General features: G+C 41.3%; 1 protein-coding gene across 1 annotated transcript in view; it reads left to right on the top strand.

Annotated features, from left to right (window-relative positions):
- ST8SIA4 (ST8 alpha-N-acetyl-neuraminide alpha-2,8-sialyltransferase 4) overlaps positions 1–22,976 on the top strand; it is a 280,666-nt gene that overhangs the window by 206,629 nt on the left and 51,061 nt on the right. Inside the window, exon 4 of the mRNA XM_082262070.1 lies at positions 1,171–1,464. Within this exon, the coding sequence (XP_082118196.1) occupies positions 1,171–1,464 (294 nt within the window). The remainder of the gene's footprint in view (positions 1–1,170; positions 1,465–22,976) is intronic.

Genomic DNA, 22,976 nt, shown 5'->3' with positions numbered 1-22,976 from the left:
TAACTTTATACAAAAGAGCTGTACAATGTACTTTTCAGTACAAGGGATTAATGGCGCTTGGCACGTATTAATATCCACAAGTGCGATTTTCAGCGAAGCAAAGTTTTCAGCTCACCGAGCAAATTTCTATGCTCCAAACTAAATTCATTTCCACAACACTTTTAAGCCCCACCCACTGTTACAGCAAATTAGTCTTATTAGCAATGACATGCACACAAGATAATTCTCATGGTGCCCAAGGTATTTTGTCTTTATACCCTAAATGCCAGCCTCTTGTTCCAAAAGTATGTGGGGATATTGTGGTGTGGATACAAATGAGGGTGTGGTTTGTGGGCATAGTTAAAGGTGGGCATGGTCAGTAAGCTGTCTCCAGATTTCATTTTGAAAATCTGGTAACCATAGTTTTGTACAACAAAAGAGAGATGGGTGCGCTACTTTGGCTCTGAAGAAGAGGGTCCTCTTCCCTTGAAATGAGCCAGCCATCACAGATGTCGCCTGGTCTTTCCACAGCGCGGGTTGACCAAAGCAGACCTGAAGGCGATTGATCTCAATTGCTATGCAATGATATGCTCATATATGCCATGTGTATGCGAGTAAAACAATTGTTGCTTTTAAATTTAAATAAAAATGTATTGTGGTAATGCAGTAGGTTGGCACGCCCCTCTCTTGCTATTGTTTTACAGTCCTAAGGATACCCATTGTCCTGAGGGGGACAGCAAGGCAGCTGGTGCAGATGAAGGAGATTAACACTATACACCTCCAAGCTTATCGCTCGAGCGCATTAGAATAGCTTTTGAACCATAGCTTTGTATCAGACCTTTGCAGTCCCTGTGCAGCAGAGTTCAGACTGGGGGAGGGAGAAGCAGCATAAGGAGCCAATCATCTTTGCTGCAGTGCAGGTAGCATATATTTATAGGATGTGACAGAGGGATGAGCTCATCAGTCTTCTACATCTTCTCTACTGTCCAGTCACAGACTGGAGGTAGGGAGTAGATCTGTATATATATATATATATATAAGTGAACTGCAGCAGAGGCAGGTAAAACAGCTCCATTATATAAATGTCACATGTGTATTTAGCTGTTTGAAGTTTAGCTTTGTTTTAGGTTGGACTTTTTTTTTAAATAATGACACAGAACCACTCTAAACATATTTATTTTGATATTTTAGGTGCAACTTGGCTCCTGTGGTTGAATTTGCATCTGACGTTGGAACCAAATCAGATTTTATTACCATGAACCCCTCGGTGGTACAAAGAGCATTTGGAGGCTTTCGTAATGAGAGTGACCGGCAGAAGTTTGTACATAGACTCTCCATGCTTAATGACAGTGTCTTGTGGATTCCAGCCTTCATGGTTAAAGGTGGAGAGAAACATGTTGAATGGGTTAATGCACTAATCCTTAAAAACAAACTAAGAGTACGAACTGCCTATCCATCATTGAGACTCATTCATGCTGTCAGAGGGTAAGTAGCTGAAAATGATTACTTTGTCCTGGCAACAATTGATTCCTCAAGTAAAATTTTATCTAAAAGGATGATTTATGTGAAGGCTTAAAAAGGAATGTATAATTTGACTGGCACTGTGTGTTAATTTTACATAATAACTTCTTATTTCAGTACAATACCAAGCAGTGATCTATAGTGAACGTATGAACTTATGGTTAAAGTGAGCATTTTAGAGTGCTTTAGTGTTTAAACTTTTGTAAAAGAATGACTATAATGTGGAATTTTAAATATATATTGTGGTATATTTCAACTATAGTGAAATTGTTACTTCCTGTGGTTAGCACTGTATGTGATGCTGAACAGCTATTTATTATGCCTTAGTGAAGAATGCAAAGCTTTAAAAGTAAGGAGTAACAGGTTAAGTACAGAATGCATTGTAATCTGTATATACGTTCACATGTCACCAATTCATGTGTTTCTTTTTCACATTTCACATTTTTTTCCCTCTATTATCTATGGTTAAAAGAAAAGAAATGTGCAGCGCTAAAATTAAAAAATCCAAATGTATATAAAATAAACTCATGAAGACCAAAAGTCCATGATATAGTACACTTAAATCATATAAATATGTAGGAAGAGTCAAACTGGAGCATAAATGGAGAGACAGTCACCAGTGATCAGCCCCACAAATATGAAATCCTGTGTGGTAAATTATAGCAGATGAGAAACACTTCAGAGGAGCCTTCACCAACACCCGGTTAGACAGCAGCTTACCGGAAGGCATAGATCCTTATCACAGAGATCTACAACAGATCAATGGAATCCACCATTACTAGGCACAATCACAATCCTGGAAGATTGGTCTGTGTACACCTTTGGGTTTGTCCTCTTGTAGGTCTCATCAACAAAGATATTCACCGTCAAACAGATGCATGTGCAGCAATGAAAAGATAACCTCTCATGGTGTAGTAGTTTAGAACAATTTTATTGAAATAAAACGTAACTACTCACAGTTTAAACTGAAATAATCCAGCACAGCATAGGTCCTGTAACGAGATCCACTTGTGCGGTAGGTGTGTGCATGGACGGGAGAGTCCGACTTCAGCCAGAGTAAGCACCGAGAATGTCTCAAGTCGCGCCGGTTCCCCTACCGGTTTCGTCACAGTATGATGTCGTCAGGGACCCCTGTAACTGTTAAATGGATGGGCTTACTTCCACTTTGAGAGGCATGATTTGCATTGTTTAGGTGTTTGAGTTTAATATTACAGCTATGTTTTGAAAGCCATAGGCTTTTTATGGGGAGCTGGTCAGTGAATCCAGCTGCTAATCAGTTTATCAGAGAAATTGTGATATAATATTTTTCTGATTTGGCAAAACGTAACCTTAAAGTGACAACAAACAATATGTTTTTTAGCCAAAAATATTTAAATGCACAACAACTACTTCAAGTGTTACTAAACCCTGGACCCTGCATTCACTATATCTGGTCTTCTACAGGACACAGAACATGGAAATGCAATTATTTAAATTATTTTTATTTTGCTAAATACCTTTTCTCATCAACAGTATATAGCAATCTTGTGACTTCTATCAGTGCCCAGCCAAGCACTGGTTAAAGCTTGTAGGGGGAGTTTTCTTTCTCCTCTGATTGTCCTATGAGGCTGCATGATCCCTGACCCTTTGTCTGGACTGTGTTGGTTGGCTCTGTGCTGATCACGGGCACAAACCCAAGGGGAAAAAAAACTTTCTAGCAATACACACTAAACTGAGTATGTGCAGGGTGCCCCCCAAGGCTCTGTTCTATGAGGGATGGATTGTGGTCTGTGGAAGAATGGGAGGATCAACCTTTTTACACAATGCGCAGGATTACCCCTTAGGTTCAACAGTGAGTATAACAAGTATGATTTACTGCATATACAGACTTATTTTACTGTTGTGGTTTTAGTAACACTGTAATGGCCCTGTAATTTATTTTTCATTAAATAGTTTCAGTGTATGCTAGTTACAGTCATGTGTACACTACAAATCCCATAGTCCTTAGTCCATCTCTGGAGTGAGTAAGAGAGGGTGGCTAGGTTTCATTCATTGAAAATAGTCATCCCTCTCGGTAAAAGTCGAAACAGCAGCAAAAAAAAAAAAATGTAATTAGGAGATTTAATGAGACTGAGAGCAATTGAAGATACTATTCAGGGTTAAAATACATATTTGAATAGATTTTTTTTTTTAAAACCAGATCTTAGTATTACTTTAAAGCCAAACTGCAGAAAATGGCTAAATACACAAATGAAACACATATAGGAACGTTGTTTTAGCTATTAGCTAAAAACAAAAAAAAACATCATATATTGCAGCTTACCAGTCCCTAGATGTGGTGGTTGTATCAGTTTTCATTTCTCAGTTTTCAGGGTATGAACATTGTTAGAAAGTACAGAAAATAATACCTGCTGATCTTGTAAGAAATTCAGTGTCCTTGTCACTGTCTATGAATTGAACCAAAAGCATAGTGTTATATTCTTTCCAAGCTATTTTTTATAAATTACAAATGACTGCCAAGTAATGCAGGTGAAGAGAGAAAGACTTGCTTGTACTTTTAATCAGGAGAGCAACCTAGGTTGGAAACCATGAACATGAGTTTACTACCCTAGGACAGGAAAAGTGTTATTTGCAGAATTACCATAAAATTAAAGAAACATTCCCAAGAAAATAAATCTACAGTATTTCAGCCTCTGCACCTGAGGACTAGTAGGTGCAATATTACATTTTTGCTCTTGGGTTTAACTTCTTCCCACCCGTAGGGCATCCATGGACGTCATCAGGTTGCAGTAGTTATATCGGGTTACCTATGAGGATCATCCCCATATTGAATATTTCAGCCAGCGATTCCCTTCGTAGTAGAAGTGATTTCAGTGGCTAAATAGCCACACGATCACTTCTGCAGGTGGCAAAAGGGGGTCCCACCCACCGCCTCTGCTCCCGGCTCTATCGTCCGATCGCTGAGCCCGGGAGCGATGCGACCGATGGCATCAGCTGCACGGAACAGAGAAAGAGGAACTGATGTTGTTCCTCTCACTCTGTGACCCCGGAAAAAGGAAGTGACGAGTATGTTGTCACTTACGGTTCCGCTAGCAGCCAGGAAAGCAGGCAATCAGACGGATCTGTATCTGATTGACTGCATTGGAGGCCAGAGGAGAGGTTAGATTCCAAATCTCTCCATAAAGAGGACCTGTCACGGCCCATACTGTCACAAGGGGTGTTGTTCATCCCTTGTGATAGGAACAAAATTATTAAAAAAAGTATAAAAAATAAAGTTTTGTATTAAATAAATAATAATAATAAAAAGAAAAATTAAAGCACCCCCATCCCTCCGTGCTTACGTGCAAATGCGAATGCATATGTTACTCCTGCAAGCATGTGTAAAAGGTAATTGCACCACACATGTGAGGTATCATTGCGGACGCGGGAGCAATAATTCCCACCTGTGTAATTCTAAACTGGTAACCTGTAAAAGCATTTAAAGCGACGCCTATGGAGAATTTTAAAGTGGTGTTTCAGCCTTTTCACCGTTTAATACAAATAGTGTAGCTGCTGACTTTTAATAAACAAACACTCACCTGTCCCAGGATCCAGTGATGCAGCCGCCCCAAGCCTCGATCCTCTCCCTCTGCTCTCGGCAGCGCCGGCATCACTAGAATGGACTCCGGGCAATGACATGAGTCATGCTGCGTGTCTTGATTAGCCAGGAATCTTCTGGGACCTCTGACGTGTCACAGAAGATTGCAGGGAGGGAGGGGGAGAGGAGAACTTCAGCTTAGGGCGCAACAGAGTTTCTAGCAGGAGTGGGAATGGGTACCTGTCAAAACTAGGTACCCGCTCCCCCCCCCCCCCAAAAAAAAATGACATGCCAAATGCGGCATGTCAGGGGGTTAGGAGTACTTAAAGCGGAAGTTATACTTTTGAATGGAAGTCTACTTTAAGAGGAGTTTGCTGCCATTCCACAGGCAGACGCAATGTCAAATGTATTTCACATTATACAAAAATATTGGGGTAAGTGACTTTTAAAGAAAGAAAAGTCAATGAGCGAGGGGAAGTAGCTCTGCCCGGAGGGTCCTTTTGGGGGAATACCATGCCCAGGTACAAGGGAACTCCAACATAAAGTGCCCAAAGTTTCCAGACTGCTTTTGCACTCTATCTTAAAGTTTAGCAACAAGTTGTTGCTTGGACCTTCCAGGATCCAGGAGACCTTCAATGTTGATTTTGAGAATGAGGGCTTCTTGTCATTTTAGCTCCCAAAAACATAAAGAAGATCAAGGTCTGAGTATGTTTAGGGGTTTTGTCTACCCTGTGGTTCAAGAGGGCTAAAGATGGATCCTGAGGAAAAACAACCCCAGTTACTTTCCATATTAGGTGGAGATATTTGTTCCAATAACCTCTAATACGGGGGAAGACCACCATGTGTGAAATATGGAGCCAACTAGATTACACCTTGTGAAGCACAGGGGAGAAGTGTCTGTGTAGATCCTGGCTAATCTGACAGGGACATAATACCATCTAGTGAGTATTTTAACATTTGCTTCTATAAGAGATATGTTCATGATACCTTTGTAAGAGCGTTGGAGTGACTGGAACCACTTGCCCGGGCCCCACTGTATATCACAGCATAAAGTCTCTAGTGTGCAGGGGGATTGCCTGTCTTTCCATAGCAATCCAATCAGGTTTGGGACCCCCAGAATATACTGTAGAGATTTTAGCTAATTGTGCAGCCTGATAGTACCCCCAAAAAAAGGGTAGGCCCAATCCCCTTGATTTTTCAGTCAGTAGAGTTCTTTTGGACAATGGTAACCCTTCCTCCCCCAAAAATGTGAGAAGTAGCGTTTTCTTTATCGGAATGGGGATGGACCTGAAGAGGTACAGAAGACATAGTAGAAGAGTCGTTTTGATAGAGTTGATCCTTCCCAACCAGGATAGATCACATTTTGCCCATTGTTTTAAATCCTCCTCTAGTTTCAGGAACATGGGGGGAGGGGGGAATTAACAGGGAACAGTTTGTCAATGTTGTGGGGTAGATTAATTCCCAAAAAGGGAATAGAGTCAGAGGACCAGGAGAAGGGGAAATGGTGCCTCAACTGGTCTACTAGCTGCACAGGAACTTGGAGAAATTTACTTTTAAGCCTGAGATTAAACCAAAGTCTTGGAGCAGTTGAAATACATGATAGGATGATGATAGGATGTGATGCATTAGGTCGTCCGTGAACAACGCAGATTTATGTTCCTGGGGACCACAATAGACTCCCTTAATATCAGGGTGCAATTTAATGCTGATTTTCAAGGTTTCAATAGCTATTGCAAAAATTAAAGGAGATAAGGGACAGCCCTGTCTGGTCCCTTTTTTGATGTCAAAAGGGTTAGAATATTGGCCCTTCAAACGGACCTGTGCTTTCAGAGCCCAGTAAAAAGACTGAATAATTCCCAAGAATTTAGAGCCGAAACCCCATCTTCCTAGTAGGTAGGGCCAAGAGACTGAATCAAAGGCTTTCTGGAGGTCAATGGACAAAAGAAAGCCTTCCTCTCCTAAGTGATATTGCAAAAGGCCTCGATGGTAAGGTTTGGGAATGGAAAAGGATTTAGGATAACTAGAAGAATGGTCAGAACTCTGGCAACTGAAATATAATGTGGATAAGTGCAAGATAATGCACCTGGGGCGTAAAAACCCAAGGGCAGAATATAGAATATTTGACACAGTCCTGACCTCAGTATCTGAGGAAAGGGATTTAGGAGTAATTATTTCAGAAGACTTAAAGGTGGGAAGACAATGTAATAGAGCAGCACGAAATGCCAACAGAATGCTTGGATGTATAGGGAGAGGTATAAGCAGTAGAAAGAGAGAAGTGCTTATGCCGCTGTACAGAACACTGGTGAGACCTCACTTGGAGTATTATGCGCAGTACTGGAGGCCATATCTCCAGAAGGATATAGATACTCTAGAGAGAGTTCAGAGAAGAGCTACTAAACTAGTACATGGATTGCAGGAAAAAACTTACCAGGAAAGGTTAAAGGACCTTAACATGTATAGCTTGGACGAAAGAAGAGACAGAGGGGATATGATAGAAACTTTTAAATACATAAAGGGAATCAACTCGGTAAAGGAGGAGAGCATATTTAAAAGAAGAAAAACTACCACAAGAGGACACTGTTTTAAATTAGAGGGGCAAAGGTTTAAAAGTAATATGAGGAAGTATTACTTTACTGAGAGAGTAGTGGATGCATGGAATAACCTTCCTGCAGAAGTGGTAGCTGCAAATACAGTGAAGGAGTTTAAGCATGCATGGGATAGGCATAAGGCTATCCTTCATATAAGATAGGGCCAGGGATTATTCATAGGATTCAGATATATTGGGCAGACTAGATGGGCCAAATGGTTCTTATCTGCCGACACATTCTATGTTTCTATGTTACTGCGGGGAGTCACCATCCCAGTGGGAGTGTGGCAACGAAATTATATCTATGGCTCTCCTAACTGGGTCTGGGCCCTGCCTCCCAGGTATGAAACCCATCTGGTTCTTGTGAGTATATTTAGCTATAAAGCTCAGCAGTCTCGATGCAAGAATTTTTGTCATAAGTTTAAGGTTGTTATTAATAAGTGATATCGGACGATAGTTACTAACATCACTTACATCTTTCCCCGGATTGGGAATAACATAGAGATATGCTGAGTTTAAATCACTGTCCAGGGGGTTTCCATCTCAAAGGGAGTTAGAAAATTGAGCCATATAGGGGATAAGGAGGGGCCAAATTTCTTATAATATGCGACCGAAAAACTGTCAGGCCCAGGAGCAGAGCCTGGTCTGAGAGATTTAATGGCCTCCAATATCTCCTCTGGTGAGAAAGGTTTATCGAGGAGTTCCCTATGGGACTGTCTGATTTTGGGTAGGGGAAGATCCCTAAGGAAAGTTTCCCATTTATGTGGGGGAGGAAAGGATTGCGAGTCATACAAATATGAATAGAAAGTTTGAAAGGTGATACGGGTAGGGTTTTGGGTCAAGACCCCTGATGAAGTGCGAATTTTGGGGAAGGATAAAGTACGCGGTCTAGGGCATAGTTTGTTTGCCAATTTAAAACCTATCTTGTCCTTCTGTGAGTATAAGTTAGCACCAATCCATCTAATGTGCTTTTCTGCTGCTGTAATCAGGGCTAGATTTAATTTCACCTTGGCAGAATCTAGCTGAGACAGGGTAGTAGGGTTAGGATTACTTTTGTGACATTTGCTCATTTCAAGGAATTCCTCATTCAGTTTATGGATTTCAGCTCTACGTTCACGTTTCAGATGGGAAGAAATGTTAATGGGTTTCCCTCTCAGCACTGCTTTGTGGGCTGCCCATATTATTGATGGTGAAACGCTGTTATTGTCATTGTCTGTAAAATATTCCTTAAGAGCTTTTTCTAGGATTGTACATTGTATTGGGTCACTCAGAGTCAGGAGGGCCTCATTAACATGCCATTTGGATGGGCCTTCATCCCGTAAAGAGCGTCGGAGGGAAAGCGTAAGCATGGAGTGGTCTGATAGGCTGGGCTGGGGCTGGGAAAATAATAACTAAAGGCTTCCCAAAACAAAATTTTCATAAACTGCTGCAGTAGTGCACTCACTGTCTGCAATTAAATCTAGTAGCTGCAGTGCAAAAGACAGTGGACTGGACATTACTGTGTTTCCCTGAAAATAAGCCTGGGTCTTATATTAATTTTGGCACCAAAAGACACAGTAGGGCTTATTTTCGGGGTAGGCCTTTTAGCTGTAATGTGCTGTCTTCTCTTCCCTCCCTGCCTGCCAGGAATCCCGTGTGAACCTAGTTTAGTGTAATTAAAATCCTAGAATCTACTTTATTAGTGTTTTATATAATGTCCAGTGTGTGTTTTTGTAATAGAATAGTGGGAAATACCTTCATTACATTGCTGCTCCGGACTCAGCTAATCTCCCGCTCTGCTGTTTTCTCCTCTCTGCTGTTTTCTCCTCTCATAGCTGTCAGAGGAGGATCTCAGCCCCTCCTCTCTGCAGTGTACACAGAAGGGCCAGGTATTAGATTAGAATAGTGTGAAATATCATTTGTTACATCGACGCTACGGGCTCAGCTAATCTCCCGCTCTGCTGTCCTTCTCTTCTTCCCCAAATGACAGCTGGGGGTCACGGAAAGGCGGAGCGGCGATGTAACAAAGGTATTTCACACTATCCTAATCTAATACCCAGCGCTTCTGTGTACACTGCAGAGGGGAGGGGGCTGAGATCCTCCTCTGACAGCTAAGACAGGAAAGACAGCAGAGCGGGGAATCAGCTGAGCGCCCTTATAACAAAGGGATTTCACGCTATTAGATTACAAAAACACACACTGGACATTATATAAACCACTAATAAAGTGGATGCTAGGATTTTACATACACTAATATTACATAGACTAATATTGGTAATATCGACAAGTTTCGGGGCTTATACCGATATATCATTAAAAAAAAAAAAAAAGTGAATATCGGCCCTCCAATAATCGGTCGATCCCTAATACAAATGTCTGCATTTTTCCATCAATGGTACCCACTACCAACAGGTAACGACCTTCCGGGTCCCTATTTTGGAAGGGGAGAAATTTAAGCGTTTGGAAAAAAGCAAATTGCTACTCCGCGTGTTTTGATTGTGGCATTAGCTGGATAAAATTGGGGGAAGCTCTGGTAAAGGAAGGAGGGGTTGTAGGAAATTGGAAAATGAGTTTCCTGTAGAAGAATAACATCTGTCTTTAGGGTATGATATAATTGGAACAATTTCCGCTGTTTTACCAGGGAATTAAGACCCTGTACATTGTGGGATAAAATCTGCATGATCGTATTGGAAGATTTAGAATTAGCCATTTGTCAGAAGTTTGGACAGCTCAAAATAGAAAAAAATTCTCACCCAGTGAAGACAGGCCGCCCTGTCATGCAGTGCATCCACACAAGACAAAAATTAGAGAGACAATGAAATCAAAAACTCAGTAACCCACCCAGGTGAGGAAGGGTCAAGCCACTTCCCACCAAAAAACCTGATAATGGTGATATCCCCAGAAAGTGGGGAACATTAATCTGCCACTGAGTGTAAAACATAAACGCATCAGGGGCAGATGGAGGCGCATTGTATCCACTTTGGTCCACCCGCCTAAAGATATATTAATAAACTTCAAATAAACAGAGAACTGTTTCTTAAAACATGGAAGGAGTAGGGCCTGAACAGTTGTTGCCAAGCTGCCCCCTATCCTCTGTCAAACAATCAGACAGCGTAGATTTCTTTGTTACCCACCGGGAGAATCAAGGAGGCAACTGCACATGGTCAATCATAGTATTTTGTTGAGCAATGTATCCAGTGAATATAGTGAGTCCCAGAGTTCGTCCCACCAAAGGGGAGAACCCTAGGAGCCACCCTGGGTGACATCTTATTTGTATTTTAACAACAAATATGCTAATAGAACTAAAGGAAGGTGTAAGAAAAACCTTGGAAACTAAGACAAATTAAACTTTGAACTCATCAAACATTGGGGAATAGGACTGCCAGTCCCCTATGACCAACCCCCCCCCCCCCACTACCCAATTTGGAGGAGCCAAACCGGAGTAAGTGGCCTAGGAGCAGAAGACCTCTTGGCAGATGAGGAAACCCTGGCGGTGGAAGGAGGAGGGAACTCTTGGGTAATCATCCCCAGGTGTAGGAGCAGGCGTTCACCTTTTGAGAATGATGACAAGCTGTGGACCTTGTTCCGATATGAGAAGTTCAGGCGAAATGGAAAGGACCATCTGTATGTTATGCCCTTTTGAGACAGAACTTGAAGGAGGGGTTCAAAGTATGATGTCTTTGTATGGTAAAGGGGGAGAGGCCCGCAAAGACCTGGCCCCGATGTCCCTGAATATTGAGCCTATCTGAATTCCTGGACAATTTCTTAACAGAGTAAAAGTGGTGTTTAACTATAATTTCTCTCTGTAGACCGTCGGATCGCATTGGTTGCAAGGCTCCATGCACTCTGTCCAATTCCAAACGGTGTTATTGGATTGAGTCCTTGATGAAGGAGCACATTGCATGGTTAACTTCTTTCACTGGTTCAGGGAGTCCTCTGACTCTGAAGTTGTATTGTCTTGGATGGTTTTCAAGGTCATCTATTTTGCGCAATGCAGGTTCCAACTGATCCTGGATGTCCTGTATTCTGGAATTGTTTTGGTTAATTCTGGCTACAGATTGATCAGCCTTCTTTTCAATGACTTCCATCCATGATCCCAAATGCTGCAGTTCTGCATGGATAAAGGAGGTGATCTGTGCAGCTGTTTGGGCCAGACCCCTGGACAGCATTGTTTAAAAAGCAGCTATCATGAAAGGGAAATCAGTAGGGGTGATATGTGGATTGTGGGCCCCCTTCTCACATGCATCTGGGGTAGACAGAACGTCACTCACTTTACATGTCCTCCCAATCAGTGATTCAGTAGAAGGGGAAGGGGCAGCATGGGGATGATTACTCACTGTGACATGTATCATAGGAGTCATTGCAGGGCTCTCTAGAGGCATCTTGGTCAGCAATAGATTCTTCTGTATCACCATCTGTGCCTCGTGTGGCAGCGACCGCCATCCTGGATAGGCTGGCCTGCTGCGGGATGTGATCCAGCTGACTGGACAGATTTCTCCTGGCAGAGTCTCCAGACATCAGATTAGTCTCTGGTTGATCGCTGGTGGAGCGGGTCAGGAACAAGTGCTCTGAAGGCTGTGGCAGGGCTTAGAGGACTGAACGCCAAGGCTAAGCGGCCATCTTGGAGTCCTCTGCGCATGCGCCTCATCCAGCTAATATTTTATAAGCAGTTACAGCCAACAGACCCCTATGTTTAGGCCCCAGTGGGTGGTATGAAATGTGTCAGAGGGCATGGCCCAAGGAGCAGCCATGGTTGAGGCTTTCACAATAATACATCCACACTAGGATCGGCTATGGTCAACAGCAGTTTCATGCTTATAGTTTTTTGGTTTTGAAATAAAGGTTTTACATAAATAAAAGCTGATTATTGTAAGCACTCCCGTCAGTGGTAAATGGTTTGTCTCATCCCTGCGACTGATAAATTTTGCTGGAAAGTGTGTTCTTTTGAAAAACAACAGACTTACTGACTGGATCACCAGTCGAGAATAGTAGAAAGCCTAAAAAAGAAAGTGAATGTAGCCATCACATCTAAGAATTGGTTAGTTGCAATATAATAAATGTTTGCTTTTGGGTTTAATATTGCTTTAAAAAACAGCCTGACACCTTCACTTTGTTAGATAAGGTTTAAATATTTGCCTACCAGCCTCTGTGTATAATCTTCGGCAAAGTGGCGTTATTGCATGAAATAACATACCTGTACGTTGTTTCGTTCAGTAGCCATTAGATGGCGCAGTTGCGCCACTGTAGGCGCGATCACGCCATGATTGGCTAGCGGGGATGTCAATCAACGGGTCCAGCGGACCTGATGTCCACCGGACACCCGCGATCACCCCCGGGAGAGTCAGAACGGCGATCTGCCTATGTAAACAAGGCAGATTGCTGTTTTGCAAGAGGACAAGATGGATATCTTGTGGTCCTGCTAAGCAGGAACCAGGATCTCTGTCTTCCCCCAATCATTGCAACCCCCCACAGTTAGCAAGCACCCCCTAGGGACACACTTAACCCTTTGATCGCCCCTGATGTTTACCCCTTCCCTGCCAGTGTCATTAGTACAGTAACTGCATTTTTTTTTAGCACTGATCACTGTATTAGTTGTCACTAGTCCCCGAAAAGTGTCAAGTGTCAGTTAGATGTCTGATCTGTCTGTCGCAATGTAGCAGTCCTGCTAAAATTCACTGATCGCTGCCATTACTAGTAAAATAAATAAATACAAATTCCATAAAAATATTGCATAGTTTGTAGACGCTATAACTTTTTCGCAAACCAATCAATATACACTTTTTGGGATTTTTTTTTTTTTTTTTACTGAAAATATGTGACAGAATACATATTGACCTAAACTGATGAAAAAATTAGATTTTTTAAAAAATTTTATTGGCTGTGTTTTATAATAAAAACAGCAGAGGTGATCAAATACCACCAAAACAAAGCTATATTTTTGGGGGGAAAAAGGACATAAATTTTATTTGAGTACAGTGTCGCACGACCGCCCAATTGTCAGTTAAAGTAACACAGTGCTGTATCACAAAAAATGGCCTGGTCATTAAGGGGGTAAAACCTTCTGGTCTAGAAGTGGTTAGTGTGTGCATTGTAAGAAGTATCATAAAGACCTGTGAAATTTTCAAAAGGATTTTAGTACATCTGTTGATTTACAGAATACTTTATTAAAGTGGAGTTCCACCCTAAAATTATACTTACCTCCATCTTCTCGCTCCAGGTCACCTGAAAAACAAATGGATAATCGCAATTTTTTTTTTTTTTACTTACCTCGTATAGAAGAAAATATACTTACCTTACTTCCTCTTCCTCCCCTCGGCGGCCACGGCGATTCGTCACTTCCTGGCTTTGCAATGATTCCTGGGAGCTGAACGTCATCGCTCCCAGGAATCAATGCGCCTGCACCGGCCCCGACGTCAGTTCCGGTGCTGGCGCCGTCATACCTTGCTAAACAGCTTCTTGGCATGCCCAGAAGCTGTGCAGGGATGACGCTGAGGCACCGGAAGTGACGGCTGGGCCGGTGTAGTGCATCGTGGGACCGAAGAAGACGGAAGTAGGACACAGAAGAGGATCGCGCTGGCTTCAAGCTGCCCACACCCGAGATGGCAGCGCTGGAGAATACATTTTCAAGGTAAGTATTTCTTCTTTCAGGTAAGTGCAACCCGGGACAGATCAGAGGCTAGCCATTGTGGAATGCACTAGCCCTGACTGTCCCGGGGGTATTTCTATTAAAAAAAACATTCACTGGGTGGAACTCCGCTTTAATCCTAAAGGATTTCTGCTTTTAAAGAAAAAATTTGCATTTTGTAAGTTTCTTTTTTCCTCCCAACTGAAGGATATTATCACAGAATACAACAGCCTGAGACAATCTTAAAAGTGTTATCTTTTTATTATCAAATTATCTAAAATTTGTACTTAAGTGAATGTCTGTTATTTGTCATGCGTATGATAAAAAAGCCAACAGAAAGCATTATCTGAACTTTTACCACAGTTTAAATAACTGAAAGCTGAACTCAAGTCAATACATAAAATACACTATTGAAACAGATATATATGAATGTTTTTACCTTCCAAAAGATTTCTGCTCTATTCAGAGTCTATGAAACCCTGCCAGAAAGCAAAGGCAGGTCTAAGAACTTGCTTTGTTCTGCCTTTTTTAAGAAATACAGCCTGGTCCTTCACCCACCTTAACCTGCTGAATGACAATGAAGAAGCAGCACTACACCCTCTGGATCATTGCTGTGCTCTTAACGCTTGGTAAAAGGTTTAAACAGCATCGTGCAAAGAAATAGTGCCCTGATTGGCTCCTTATCTTTCCACGTATGAGTGCTGCTGAACAAGAGGTTATTTTATATTATTATACAGGTTTATATAGTGCTGACAGTTTACACAGCGTTTTACAAGATAAGGGCAGACAGTACAGTTACAATACAAATGAATACAGGAGGAATCAGAGAACCCTGTTCATTTGAGCTTACAATCTAGGAGGGAGGGTCAAGAAATTTAAAAGGTAAAACCTGTGGGCGATGGGTTGTTGGAGAAAAGAAATGTGCAGTTGTTAGGTGGGGGCTCGAGAGGCTTCTCTGAAGAGATGAGTTTTTAGCGATCATCTGAAAGTGGACAGAGTAGGAGATAGTCGGACAGTTTGGGGTAGAGAGTTCCAGAGAATAGGAGAGGCTCTGGAGAGTTCTGGAGGCGAGGGTGGAATGACATAGGAATTAGAGAGAAGAAGGTCTTGGGAAGAACGAAAATAATGATTTGGTTGGTATTTTGAGACTAGTGTAGTGATGTAGCTGGAGGCCGAGTTGTGCATGGCTTTGTAGGTTATTGTTAGTACCATGAATTTAATTTTTTAAACGGAAGCCAGTGAAGGGATTGGCAGAGAGGGGTAGCAGACGCCGAGCAGTTTGTAAGGTGGATCATCCTTGCAGCAGCATTTATGATGGACTGAATAGGGGATAGCCTATTTAAAGGTAAACTAATAAGGAGGGAGTTGCAGTAGTCGAGGCGAAAGATGACTGGGGAGTGAATTAGAAGCTTTGTGGTGTCATTGGTTAGGAAGGAGCGTATATTGGAGATATTGCGTAGGTTGAGGCGACGAATTATGGACAGTGATTGGACGTGGGGCTAAAAGGAGAGTTCAGAGTCCAGGATTACACCTAGGACCTTGGCATGGGGGATTGGGTTGATAGTTGAGCCATAGATTTTAACAGAGAAATCAGAGAAAGAGGCATGGGGGGGGCGATATTAGGAGTTTGGTTTTGGATAGATTGAGTTTGAGGAAGTGGTGTGACATCCAGGCTGATATACCTGTTAGGAATATGGTGATGTGTGAGGAGACTGATGGAGTGAGCTGGGGGTAGAGAGATAGATTTGGGTGTCAACGACATCGAAGTGGTATTGAAAGCCATGGGAGGCAATCAACTGAGGCAGCGAGGAGGAGTGGATTAAGAGTAGGAGGGGTCCAAGAACAGAACCTTGGGGGACCCCAACGGAGAAAGGAAGAGGAGAGGAGGAAGTAAAATACATTATAGAGATTATAGGAAACTAAAGCTAAAAAACAGATTCAGGTGCTTACACTATGTGTATTTAACCACTTGAGTTCCAAGTCCCTTTTTCAATGCAATTGTCAGATCCTGGTTGGTGTTAATGTGGGAACTGATGGCTTTCAGTGACAGGTGCAGTATAAGTCCCAATTTTCACTAACAGATTTTTGTCCCATCTGCATCCCATTTAACTGTGGAAAGGTGGAAATGTTCTACTGAATTTAGAAGCAAACTACATAATATACAAATAGAATTTTTGGATTATCTCGCTAGAATATTTTTGGACTCATAAAATGAATGTCCAAACCAGCTAACCCTCCTTACACTCTCACTGCAGATAAATATCAGGAGTGTAATTAGTGTTCTCATACGTTGGCAAGTTTAAACATTACAAGATTGTCAGCACAGCTGGAATATAATACAAAAACCTTTAATATAATTCTTAATTGTTACTAATTATAATTAAAAACAGTGAAAGGTGCAAAAAACACACATCATTGGATGGTGCATTTTAACCACTTGGGTCTTTAGCAAATCCATTGTGAACAAGATAAAGGTAGACAATAATTACCCATGTCTCATTAATTTACACTTTGCTTGTATACCACCTCCTGCCATTTGAATCAACCAATTAAAAATACGCAAACATAGTTACTAATGTTCGGACAACCAGGCGGGGGAAGCAATTCCTAATTAACCCCTGAGCAGCACATAGGAAGCAAATAAAATAAGATCTAAAAACAGGTATTATCTCACTGAAAATTTACAATTAAATTATATTAAATATATAAACTAGAAAGAATACAAACTATCCATTAACCACTTTACCACTAGAGCATTTTGCTGTCTTACATCTGGGCCACTTTTTGCGATTCGGCGCTGTGCAACTTTAACTGACAATTGCGCTGTCATGCGACGCCGTACCCAAACGAAATTTACGTCCTTTTTTTCCCACAAACAGAGCTTTCTTTTGGTGGTGTTTGATCACCTGTGCGATTTTTACTTTTTGCGCTTTAAACAAAAAAAGAGCGTTTATTTTGAAAAAATAACAATATTTTTAACATTTTTTTATATGAAATTCCCCCCAAAAAAGATGTAAAAACCAATTTTTTTTTTAAATTTTTGGCCAATTTGTTTTCTGCTACCCATGTTTGGTAAAAAAAATCGCAATAAGCGTATTTTGATTGGTTTGCGCAAAAGTTATTGCGTTTACTAACTAAGGGAAAGATTTATGTCATTTTTGGTGTTTTTTTTTTAACGAGTAATGGCGGCGATCTCCGTTTTTTTTTTTTGCGGGACTGCGACATTGCGGCGGACAGATCGGACCCTTGATTGACATTTTTGACACTTTTGGGGGTACCAGTGACATTACTGCAGTAATCAGTGCTATAAATATGCACTGTTACTGTAAAAATTACACTGGCAGGGAAGGGGTTAATTTTATTGGAGAGGGAGGGGTTAATGTATGCCTGGTGCTTACTAACGTGTGGGGGGGGAGGTGACTGAGTGAGCCAGGGACAGATCGGATGTTCAGCTATGCTGAACACTGCGATCTGTCACTCCCTGTCACTTAGGAGATCCGCCCGCTCTGTTTACACAGGCGGGCGGATCTCCAAACTGGATTCCCCGACGATCGGGGCAGAGCAGCGGCGATCACCGCCGCTCCTCCCCTGGCCCGACTCCCTCTGTGAATGAAAACAGCAGGAGTGCGCCTCCGACGGCGCGCGAGCGCCGCCTACAGGGGAGGAGTCTAGCGACGTAGATCTACGTCGCTAGACGATAACGAGCCACTGTGCCGCAGTAGCAGCACAGTGGCTAGTGTTAAAGTGGTTAATAGAGTATAATCCGCATACTAACCAGGCCTGACCCGGCTTAGCTTTCAGTTTAGGCAAAAGCAGATGTTTTCAAGGTACTATGGCCAATATAGGGGCAACTATAGGGGTAAGTTCTCTCACAGGAAAACACCTAAAATGCCCACATACAGTGCCTTGAAAAAGTATTCATACCCCTTGAAATTTTCCACATTTTGTCATGCTACAACCAAAAACGTAAATGTATTTTATAAGGATTTTATGTGGTAGACCAGCACAAAGTGGCATATAATTTGAAGTGGAAGGGAAATGATAAATGGTTTTAAAAATGTTAACAAATAAATATCTGAAAAGTGTGGCATGCATTTGTATTCAGCCCTCTTTTTTCTGATACCCCTAACTAAAATCTAGTGCAACCAATTTCCTTCAGAAGTCTCCTAATTAGTAAATAGAGTCCACCTGTGTGTAATTTAATCTCAGTATAAATATGGCTGTTCTGTGAAGCCCTCAGAGCTTTGTTAGAGTTCCTTAGTGAACAAACAGCATCATGAAGGCCAAGGAACACACCAGACAGGTCAGGGATAAAGTTGTGAAGAAGTTTACATCTCACAGAGCACTGTTCAATCCATCATCCGAAAATGGAAAGAGTATGGCACAACTGCAGACCTACCAAGACATGGCCGTCCACCTAAACTGACAGGCCGGACAAAGATAGCATTATTCAGAGAAGCAGCCAAGAGGCCCATGGTAATTATTTAATTATTAGTCGTGCACTCCACAAATCTGGCCTTAATGGAAGAGTGGCAAGAAGGAAGCCATTGTTGAAAGAAAGCCAAAAGAAGCCCTTTTTGCAGTTTTCAAGAAGCCATGTGGGGGACACAGCAAACACTTGGAAGAATGTGCTCTAATCAGATGAGACTAAAATTTAACTTTTTGGCCTAAAAGCAAAATGCTATATGTGACGGAAAAATAACACTGCACATCATCCTGAACACATCATCCCCCCGTGAAACATAGTGGTGGCAGAATCATGTTGTGGGGATGCTTGTCTTCAGCAGGGACAGGAAAGCTTGTCAGAGTTGATGGGAAGATGGATTGAGCCAAATGCAGTATAATCTTAGAAGAAAACCTGTTAGACTCTGCAAAAGACTTGAAACTTGGGCGGAGGTTCACCTTCCAGCAGGACAGTGACCCCTAAATATACAGCTAAAGCTACCATGGAATGGTTTAGATCGAAGCATAGTCATGTGTTAGAATTGCCCAGTCTAAGTCTAGATCTAAATCCAATTGGGAATCTATGGCACCTGAAAATTACTGTTCACAGACGCTCTCCATCCAACCTGACATAGCTTGAGCTATTTTGCAAAGAAGAATAGGCTAAAATTTCACTCTCTAGATGTGCAAATCTGGTAGAGACATACCAAAAAAGACTTGCAGCTGTAATTGCAGTGAAAGGTGATTCTACAAACTATTGACTCAGGCAGGCTAAAAACACTTTTCACATAATTTTTAATAAAAAAATTTGAGAAACTATTTATCATTTTCCTTCCATTTCACAATTATGTGCCACTTTGTGTTGGTCTATCACATAAAATCCCCAAAAAATACATTTAAGTTTTTGGTTGTAACATGACAAAATATGGAACATTTCAAGAGGTATGAATACTTTTTCAAGGCACTGTACATATCTAAATAATCTCAGCTAAATCAGTAAAAAGGTTCATATTTTTTTTGCAATTTAGGCCTTATGGTAACCTGGTTTACTATAATCCATAAGGCCTATCGGGCTAAAAGCTTGGCTCTGATTCCACTCTCTTTAGAATCATTACAAAACTCTAGAACATAAGGGAGTCAAGATGGGAAAGGCTATGGAAATGAAGTTGATAAAATTGCATATAATATTTTTAGTATGTACTCAACTGGACTTAATGTTGTTTTTTTTACTGTCTGCCTAGAGTTCAGCTTTGGGAAAGGTAGTTTATAGAAACAAGCTTACATATGCAATGAAGCATATGAAACAGATTGTATTATTTCAGCAGACAAGTAACATATGTGTGTTGATTCACATACAGTCTAACGAGGCAGATTGCCTAATGTTCCATTACTGTGTATAAATTACAAAAGAATAGAATAAAAACTCTTTACTAATACTTGGACCAAGGTGTCATTTTCAGTTCTTCTAAAACATACCCTTCTGTAAATTGTTGTCTTATGCAATAGTCAATCGGTCCCATGTTTTAGATAGGGAAAAATAATTTTGAAGGGTACTATTTATAGAGTTTGTGATATGGGGTGATAAAGCTTTTGTCTTTTAGTGAGCTTGTGTCAGCCCGAACTGCAGTCCTTTTTTATTAAACCAAATTAAGTATACAAAGCAACTTAGCTAGGTTTCAGCAGCACCACTGCTCATTTTAGTTTACTACTTTCGTTGGTAAGACCTCACCTGGAATATGCAGTTCAGTTTTGGGCACCAGTTCTTAAAAAGCATATCGGGGAACTGGAGAAAGTGCAGAGAAGGGCAACCAAACTGATAAGAGGCATGGAGGAGTTCAGCTATGAGAAAAGATTAGAGGAACTGAATTTATTCTCTCTTGAGAAGAAGAGATTAAGGGAGGATATGATCAACATGTATAAATACATAAGGGGTCCATATAGTGAACTTGGTGTTGAGTTATTCACTTTAAAGTCAATACAGAGGACAAGGGGGCACGCTTTACGTCTAGAGGTAAACAGATTTAGTCTCCAAATACGGAAAGGTTTCTTCCCCGTAAGAGCTGTGAAAATGTGAAATAGATTCCCTCCAGAGGTGGTTCTGGCTAGCTCATTAGATTGCTTTAAAAAAAAAAAAAGGCCTGGATTCTTTCCTGGGTGTACATAATATAAATGGGTACTTATTATTAAAGGTAAAGTTGATCCAGGGAATATCCGATTGCCTCTCGGGGGATCGGGAAGGAATTTTTTTCCCCTGCTGTAGCAAATTGGATCATGCTTTGCTGTGTTTTTTTTACCTTCCTCTGGATCAACTGCAGGTATAGGATTGTATATATGGGATTGTATGGTTGGGTTTTCTTTATTGATTTTTTTTTTTGTTTTTTTTATTGGTTGGGCCATATGGACTATGTAACTCAGCTTTACTTGAAACACTTCACTGTATAGGCCCACTCCTATCCTCTAAAAAGGGTAATAGGGTTTTCCATCCCCCAAAGCTTGCTGACTTTTCCAGAGGCTCCATCTCCCTTGACTTTCTAGCCACCTCTGCTTTTTTGGACTCCCAGACCCTCTCTTGGTCTTCCAGGCCCGAATAGCTGTCCCAGCTTTCCCAGTCCTGTAGCCAGTAACCTCCCTAAGTGGTAGGCCTCCAATAAAACCAGGACACTTAACTGAAGGCTCCATCCCACCCAAGACACCTTGGAACCTTCGAACCCCAGGCCCCAATCTGGGATTACAGGACCCACAGAAAGCTTAAAACACAGCTTTCTCAAATCACCAACAATCAACAAATGCTCCGGAGCTTCTAAAAATGCAATTTAAGAATTCTGTGTCATTTCCATATCCAGATAACCCCTTCCAACTTTTGCTTATTTCTTTTTTGCCACTTTCTGCTACTGGAGCCTGTATGTTTTTCTGTATCTATCCACCACCAAGTTACCCTTTAAAAGGAACTGCCAGCTTGTGTAGTCATAGAAAAGTGACAGGGGCTCTTTAAAGTCCCATTTCCCAATTCAGTTATAATCACTTCCACAATGCTATATCACGGCTTTCGTCACAACTGCTACAAAATGCACAGAGACTCCAGGTATGGGGGAACAGCCAGACTCAATTGTTAGAAAAAAAGTTTAGAGAGCTTTAGATTAAATCTACACACAGACGTGAGTGAGTTAGAGCAAAATCTCAGGCTCTCATCCTGCTTGCTGTATCTGGATGGCCCTACACTACAAAGGACTTTTCAGAAGAGCATCAAATGTAATAATTTACTAGCTTCTAAACAGACAGATATTGTATGCTTAACGCACGACTCCCGCCAAAGCTTTGTATTTTATTCTGGGTAGAGCAAGGAAGAGTTAAAACTTGTTTTTTTATTGCCTTATTGTGAAGATTTCCCCTCACTTCCTGCCAGAACAGGAATTGATGGGAAATCTTTCTAACAGGGAGAGTGAAAATAGGAAAACACATTTTAAGCAGAGTGATGAAGGGTTCGAATTTCTGGTAATGTTTTTATTGCTGTCTGTGGTTGCTGTGGCGGTGAAGGCTGCAGCCCTATTCATTGTACAGGCACCACAATAACAGGAAATCAGGGGAACTATCCTCAATGAAGTCGTAGGCAAAGAAAACAAAAACCTTACAATACAAAAAATTCCCAGCACGCATACCTGCTAGTTAGTAAAATAAATAAAACTAAAATTTACATTAAAAAAAGGTTTTGAGTTGTAACCATATGCAAAGCAATTTGGAAGCCACACTTGCCTCATCAAGGCCCATCTGTGAAGTGTGGTCCCTAAATCTAATCTAACAGAGCTCCCATCTTAAAACATATATACAGTATAACAATAAATACATTTAGGGCATATATGCCTGGAGGTATCCCATTCCTCCTTTCCTTAAATGTACAGAGACACACCAAAAGCCTCGCACAGCCCAATGGCAGCCAAAGACCTTCAGTGCGTCTCTGAACTGTTTTTAACAAGTAAAACAAAGGGCAGCCACTCCAATCAATTATTTACTAGCATTTTAAGTAAGGTGCACATGAACAGGCCATTTCACAGAACAATACAATGCAAAATATTCCCAGCATACTTACCAGCTAGTCTTTCATTAAAAAAAAAGCAAGTTCTACAACTTGTATCAAAGACTAAAAGTTTTAATTTCATAACTATGCTCATATATAGGGAAGCACACTGCCTCATCAAGGCTCCTCTGTGTACTGTGGTCCCTAACTCTAATCTAAAGCAGGCTATATATTTTTTTTTTTTTTCGGCCAGCGGGTTAAATGAAAAAGTGAC

This window comes from Pelophylax lessonae (genome assembly GCF_965119305.1).
Source record: "Pelophylax lessonae genome assembly, chromosome: 1".
Taxonomy (NCBI): Eukaryota; Metazoa; Chordata; class Amphibia; order Anura; family Ranidae; genus Pelophylax; species Pelophylax lessonae.
Note: the sequence above shows the minus strand (reverse complement) of the source record. Positions and strands in the feature narration are given on the sequence as shown.